General features: G+C 38.0%; 1 protein-coding gene across 3 annotated transcripts in view; it reads left to right on the plus strand.

Annotated features, from left to right (window-relative positions):
- DPY19L4 (dpy-19 like 4) overlaps positions 1-6,701 on the plus strand; it is a 29,533-nt gene extending 22,832 nt beyond the window's left edge. For all 3 annotated transcript variants that reach the window (XM_075085426.1, XM_075085428.1, XM_075085429.1), the window contains 3 exons: positions 2,349-2,481; positions 2,803-2,961; positions 6,162-6,701. In XM_075085426.1, the coding sequence (XP_074941527.1) occupies positions 2,349-2,481; positions 2,803-2,961; positions 6,162-6,326 (457 nt within the window). In that variant the 3' untranslated portion in view covers positions 6,327-6,701. The remainder of the gene's footprint in view (positions 1-2,348; positions 2,482-2,802; positions 2,962-6,161) is intronic.
- Positions 6,702-7,272: the final 571 nt, after the last annotated feature.

Genomic DNA, 7,272 nt, shown 5'->3' on the forward strand with positions numbered 1-7,272 from the left:
TAAGTATGAAGTCCTACATTTCTATTTTACTACTTTATGTCAGAGTATTTTTATCTCAGCATTTTGTGGAGCTACCTCTATTAATAGGAGTTTCCCCTTGCTAAGTCATTACATGATGTAGAGGGAGATGGGAGGAGAAATGTGTATTTTAAGTTTGGTGTTACTCGCATGGAAAGAAACAGGAATTTATCATTAATTATAAGAGAAGATCCTGAAACACGCAAATCATGCTTAATGTCATTACTAGATCTAATTTCCAAATAAAGGTGGACATTTTAATACTTAGTTCTTTGCACACTAACTTTTCAGGAGATTAGCGGGTTCATGTTGATTGTAATTCTACAGGGGACTGAGACACTGAAATTTTTGTGCGTGTGAGCCAGTAAAAGGAAGCAGTTGTCCCCCAGTACTCAGCACTGGTGAGGCTACGCCATGAATACTGTATTCAGTTTTGGGCCCCTCAGTACAAGAAGGACCTTGAGGTACTGGAGTGTGTCCAGAGAAGGACAACAAAGCTGATGAAGGGTCTGGAGAGCAAGTCTGATGAGGAGAGGTTGAGGGAGGTGGAGTTGTTTAGTCTGGAGAAGGCTGAGGGGAGACCTTATTGTTCTTTACAACTACCTGAAAGGAGGTTGTAGCAAGGTGTGTGTTGGTCTCTTTTCCCAAGTAACAAGTGATACGATGAGAGGAAATAGGCTCAAGTTGCATCAGGGGAGGTTTAGACTGGCTATTAGGAAATACTACTTCGCTGAAAAGGTTGTCAACAATTGGCACAGGCTGCCCAGGAAAGTGGTTGAGTCACCAACCTTGGAGGTATTTAAAAGACATGTAGATGTGGTGCTCAGGGACATGGTTTAGTGGCGAACTGGCAGTTTTAGGTTTACGGTTGGACCCAATGGTCTTAAAGGTCTTTTCCAACCTGTATGATTCTGTGTGTAAAATGAAATGCCTGAATGTAAGGATTTAGAGACTTTAGTCTAGAAACATTCCATGTAACATGTATGATTCAAACTTCCCCTTTGCCCAGAAGGCTGGAAAGGTTCTTATCTGTCTGGCTAGGCAGGGCACAACAAATGCTGAGCTATATTATATAGTTCATACTGAGCCATATACATAGCTAATACTGAGTCGAGTTATTTTCACAGATATATTTTTCTTCTCACTAAAAGTTTCAGAACTGGATTCTGGCCTCATTCAATCTAACTTTGAACTATGTAATTAGGAACTAATCGTCTCTGGAAGTTAGATCCCATGTGTTCAGATAACTTACCTTTAACTGTATTTTTTTAGTATATTATTTTCTGTATTTACATAGTCTTTAATGTCAACCTGTTCATCTTCAGAAAAGGCAAGGCTGGTAATTATGGTGTTCCAGCCAATTTCTTCTTTCTGTTAATAGTAGTGTATGTTGTTTGTCACTGCTGTAGCTCTTCAAGGCAGCAAGTGGAAAAATGCCAAGTACCTAATGGCTTTTACATTAGTCTGCATATATTACACTTCAAGTACATAATTAATCATGGTGAATTGCATTGAGATTCACTCAGCTAAGAGCAATTTGACTACCCTTATTTGTAGCAGCTGTTCATATTTTTAATGAAAATAAGGATTTTTCTTTTTTTTTTTTTAAGGATATACTTAGATATCCATATTGGAATTATAATTGAATGTCATTATTACAGTATATTTTCTTAGACTTTTCTCTCTGATAAAATGAATTTATTTTTTATTTTCTCTGCAGGAAAAGTTGCCCAAGTCTGTAACAAAGTGTGACAATGACTGTGTTCTTTCACTAATACAGGAATACGAATAGTCAAAAGATGAAACCAAACCCAGAAACATAATTACTGTAGATGTTATTCTGTATCATGACACTATTTACTCGTAGATGATTAAATACTTGGTCCTAGGAATCAAATGAAAATAACCACAAATCTTTCCCTTACAAGATAACATCATGTTGTTTCTCCTTCTACCTACCCTCCTCCCGAGCTTGTTTTGTCACAAGTCAGCAACCGTTCAGAAAAGCTATAGTTTGATCCATTCCAGGTCCACTCTGAATGGTACTCCATGGATTGCAAGGAGGGGAGGAGAACAACCATCAGTCCTTGCCCCAGCAGGAGACCTTCCATCCAAACTTCACACTGCTGCAGGTCTGAGCTTTTCCCGGCAAGGAAACTACAGCTACTGCAGCATTAACACTAATTGTAATTAGACCTCCAATGATATCCTCATGCACTCCCATTCATACCGTAGCACCTTAGAAGAGTCACCCAGAGTTTAAAATTAAAAACATCGTTCTGAGAAATGCATTCTGTACTCAGATGTGTATGTTGATGTTGCTTTTGCAGACGACAGGCTCCTGTGGCTGCCGTGTTTGCAGGCAGCCCACAGTTAATGGGTGTGATTAAGCTTTGTACCGGATGGATGGTGTCGAGCTTGCCTTTATATAATGATGATGATCTTCTAAAAAGAAATGAAAATGTGAGTATCCAATTCCATAAACGTGTGTATATTATCAGTGATTTATAGACTGTTCCATCATGTAAGACTGAAGCGCCTGACTGAGATGTGTGGGAGTACTGTAAATGTTAATGCTCCAGAGAAGAGGAGCCTGTAATATTCCTCATGACACACACACTTGCATTGCTCTTCTGTGCCCCCCAGGCCACCTGGCAATGCAAATGGTTTGTTTGGTGCCACTCCCACTACATGTGAATGGAATTCCAAACACCATACCCCCCCTCCAGTATTGAATTTATCACTGATTTTTACATTGCATTAACATGTTTTCTTAATTTATAGATTTATCAGATCTATTCAAAGAGGTCAGCAGAGGATATTTATAAGATACTTACATCTTACAAAGCCAATTTTCTGGTTATTGAAGATTCAATTTGCAATGAAGTGGGACCTGTGAGAGGATGTAGAGTTAAAGATCTATTGGATATTGCTAACGGTCATGTAAGTAACAGTAAGAAAAAAATGAATGTTTGAATGCATAAATAATTCATTTAAAAAGAAATTGTCTTATACTGCTGATCTTATTTTTCTGGTTTTAACCAACATGTAGACAAAAGCTCAAATATTAAAAGTGATCAATTAAGTTTTGGGTTGTCTGTTTATTATACACCTGTATTCTTACCCCATACTATTCTTTCCCTGCACTAATCCCTCCTAATACATTAGTATGTAGCTGTGCTGCTTTTCTGCCAATCATTAAATACCATTTAACTAGCTATAAATGTTTAAGACTGTAACACCTGAAGCGGTTATTACAAAAACAGTAAAGCCCTGCATCGGAGGGCATTCTTTACTAGCTGTAAAGATGAAATTTAAAAATGGATAAACTCGGTTCTTCTAAAATTCTGCCTGGGATGAGGATTCAGTACAGCCTGCTTGGTACTGATAAGATTACAGGTCTACTCAGTCCAGTCTTGCAGATGGGTTAACACCCCAATAGATAGTTTAAGCCACAGCTCATAGAAAGATTGGTTGAATAAACTGTGGAGTTATGAAGATACCTGTGAATGCTACTTCAGCCGTTACCATGCTGTGTCTGTTCTGCATGCTGATAGTGCTGCCCTTGCTGCCAAAGTAGGGAATGGGATGGGGTTTATAACATCATTACCACTTGTTCATCTGCTTCCTGGGAATCCAGCAAAAGTTTTGACTTTATAAAGGCAGAAGTGGCCCTAAACTTGCTTAGGGTTTGGTTGCTTATTCTCAGGTCATCAGGGGAGGAGGGTTCACCAGTTACTTCTAAGCAATAACAGGTCATTTCCATTTAGTTGGCTTCTTGACTAAGAAAAAGAACATAAGCATCTGTTTGACATTACAGCCTGTTGTGTATTAACTATACCAAGTTAATCCTTGGTTTGAATACCTTTTTATTTTTTAATGGGGAGGATACATGTGTTTCTTGTATATAGTCTTACATCCCATTCTTGGGGAAAAATCCAAGCTGTTTGTCTGTGTTAGGTATTTTATAAGCTCTACTGTCGATGATACACATTTCAAAAGAACTTGTAATGCAAGCATGTCATTTCTGTAGTTGCTTTCGTTTGGGGGAGTAGTTATAGGGGTGATATGTTTTTAGGGGATTTCTCTTTAATTTTCCCAGGAATCTACAACTGGTGTCAGTTTCACTTGTAGGTTTCCCAGCCCATTTGTCCATGGAGGATATTGTCTCTGTTTTTCTATTAACTTTCTTACCATTGCTGAAATCTGTCCTTTTTCTTTCTTGGCCTTGCTGCTAAAATAATGTATGCCATGATTATTCCATGTTCTAACCAATATATTATACCATAACAGAGTGTGTTTGTAAGAATAACATCCATCATCGATAATCAGCACATATTATCTCTCGGTTTCTTCTCAGATCTGTTGTTGCATGAGTAAGTTCCTGTTCCCACGTCAGATATGTCAGTGTCAATGGATGTCAGCTGGAACAATTAATCACAGTTTCAGGATTCCATTCCCTCATACCCTTGCATCTTTCATCTCCACGCTTCCTACATGCGTCTCGCACATAATCCTGATCACATCCTAACTTCAGCAGCACAGTTTTACTGTCAGGTTTTTAAGTTCTGTTGGATTGATACATCAGAATGAGTTCCTTCCTCCTTTAATTCCTAACACCCTGTTGTTCAGCAGTTCATCCTAAGGAAGACTTCCCAGTACTTCTCAGAGCAGCTGTTGCTTGCAATGATAATTTCAATCAAAGCGGGGGGGGAGAAAACCATCAAAAGACAGTAGCCAGTGCAAGGAACCTGTCTTTGATAAGTGCCACACACAGCACTCTCAGTACCCAAAAACAGTCATTTACTATTCTTGTGTAATTAGGATTATCAAAGTGACAAGGGTTTTCTGTTTATAGTGGAGAGATTAAGAAAAGGAAATGAAGGTCCATGGTGGAAGTTTCAGTTAAAATCTGTTGTGCTGAATGTCTGTAATCTAAATCTGTAACAAAACAACTGGTATACATTTAAATGTAGACAACAGAGTGTTCAATATTTTTAGAAAAAGATTGGGTAGCTGGTAATGAGCATCACTTAAACTTTCTGTCTGTGGCTGAGTCTGTACTGGGTTGGATGCTAAAAATGCTAGTTGTAGAAAAAGTATTGGGGTGGCCAACAGGAATAAAGTATTTTTTCAGAAAGTTGACATAGGTTGTTCCTGAAAGCTGATGTAGTGTGTTGTCTCAGGAAGCTTTGAAACAAAACTGTCAGTTTGTTTGCTAACAAAAATTGTGTGAATCATGTTGAAAGATTTGCAAGACTTCCCAACTAGTGGAAGCTAGTGCATATGTAGTTGGAGACTGCAGCATTTACTTATTCCCAAAGTAAGTGAGACAGGTGACAGGCTGTTATGCTGTTGACAGGTCTAAGGATGTGTTTTCCAAATTGCTGTGTTTAAGAAGATAAGTATTACTTTCTAGCTTAGACAATGTCCATCTTATAGTCCTAGTCCAGTATCTTGTTTCTGACACTGGCTGAGAGGATATGATTGTCGATGGGGCAAGACAGCAGTCTGTTGCTGAAGGACTGTAGGTCAGGAGAAATGTCTTCGTGTTTGATAGCCATTGATAGATATTTTTTTTTCCCTCCATGAATTTGTCCTACCACCTTTTTTTAAACCCTTGTAAACTTGTGCCATCAGAAGTTAGTAGCAAAGGGATTTCATCAAGGATATCAGGTAGTAGATGCCAAAACACACAGGCAGTTTGCTTCCAAGTCAATTGATTGCCATTTATAGGGCGATGAGTGTGTGTGTTCAGCCTTTATTAGGTATGTCAAACTTACCTTGGCCTGGAAGAGGTAACTGAGAATTTCCTTCCCTACATAGGTGGTGTGCTATGTGCAGGTCAGGTTTGAAGTACTGGGTAAACAGGGCATGTGATAATTTTCCACTGCTGTTGTTCTTTATTTTATGAATAAAGTACACTGGTTTTAATGTCTGCTGTCCTGACAAAGGTATCAATTCACAATGGCTATTTTAGATGGTTAAACAAATTAAATATGTTTTCAGCTTATTGGAATCGTACAGTATGGAAATTAAATGTCTATCATAAATGAAATTTACAGTAAATTAAATGTACAGAATTACATTCTGTAATCACTTATCTTCAGTATTTTAATTAGATCATCTTTTTTTTCTGACAGGTGGTTTGTGAGGAAGGCGACAGTTATGCCTACTCAAAATACGGACGATTTTGTCATGAAATCAAAATGAACTATTCTCCGTATGTGAACTATTTTACTCGGGTGTACTGGAATAGATCCTACTTTGTATATAGAATCAACACTGTGATATCCTTCCAGTCGTGAAAAAGCATACAAGCTTCTTTCTGAGGATTGTTTGTGAATGAAATTGGGTTGGAAAAGTTCCTTTTGATCAAGGAAGTTATTTTTGCAGATATGTGTGTGCACATGCAGTGTCTTGACAACTTTATTTCATCAAACTGGAATTCTTTGAACTACAGATCAACAGACATAGATACCATCCTTGAAGGAAACAGGAAACTTGGTCAATTTTACAATCTCTACAAAGGGTGACAGTCTTCCGTGGTTTTGCATTTTTCTTCCCATTATAAATCATCTTAATCTTCATGTAAATGAGATTTCTAACTTTAGTGTTGGAGAACTGGTGTGTATAGACTTCAGTAAATGCAGGAAAAGTAATTAAAGAGCTCATATAAGTCATATAGCTTATATTTTTCTAGCAAGAATGCAATTGGTATCCCGAGTCTTTTCAAGTAAGCGTTTGGGTTTTTTTGTTTTCTGTTGTTTTAATTCTTCCTGTCTTCCACTATAAATGCTTCTTCTATGTTTATCAAACACACATTCATACATCTTATTTGTAGCTGTAGTGTTTGTATAAATTAAATAAGGAAGTTTTTATTTAAAGAACACTTCCATAGATCATGGCACTGATCTCTACGTTGTTGGAGACATGTTGGTGGAAGTGCTTGGACTTAGACCTAGCGGTAGGAGTTGACAAGGTCGGATCTCCAGTTTAGAAAGAACTTGTCTTCAGGATTTTTCCATGCTTAGATGTGTGTGTGTGCATGTGTGTGTCTTAGCAGCCATCAGAATGGGCCAGTATACAACAGTATGCCATGCTTGTTTTTAGACAAGTGTAGCAGGAAAACTAGGTTTGCTACTGAGACTTCTGCACTTCTGTTGCACCCCCTCTGTGTGCATGCTGGTATGTATGTGTGTGTGTATGGGGAGGGATGGGTGATACTCATTTCATTCAACTTATTATGTGATA

Source organism: Phalacrocorax aristotelis, chromosome 2 (genome assembly GCF_949628215.1).
Source record: "Phalacrocorax aristotelis chromosome 2, bGulAri2.1, whole genome shotgun sequence".
NCBI classification, from domain to species: Eukaryota; Metazoa; Chordata; class Aves; order Suliformes; family Phalacrocoracidae; genus Phalacrocorax; species Phalacrocorax aristotelis.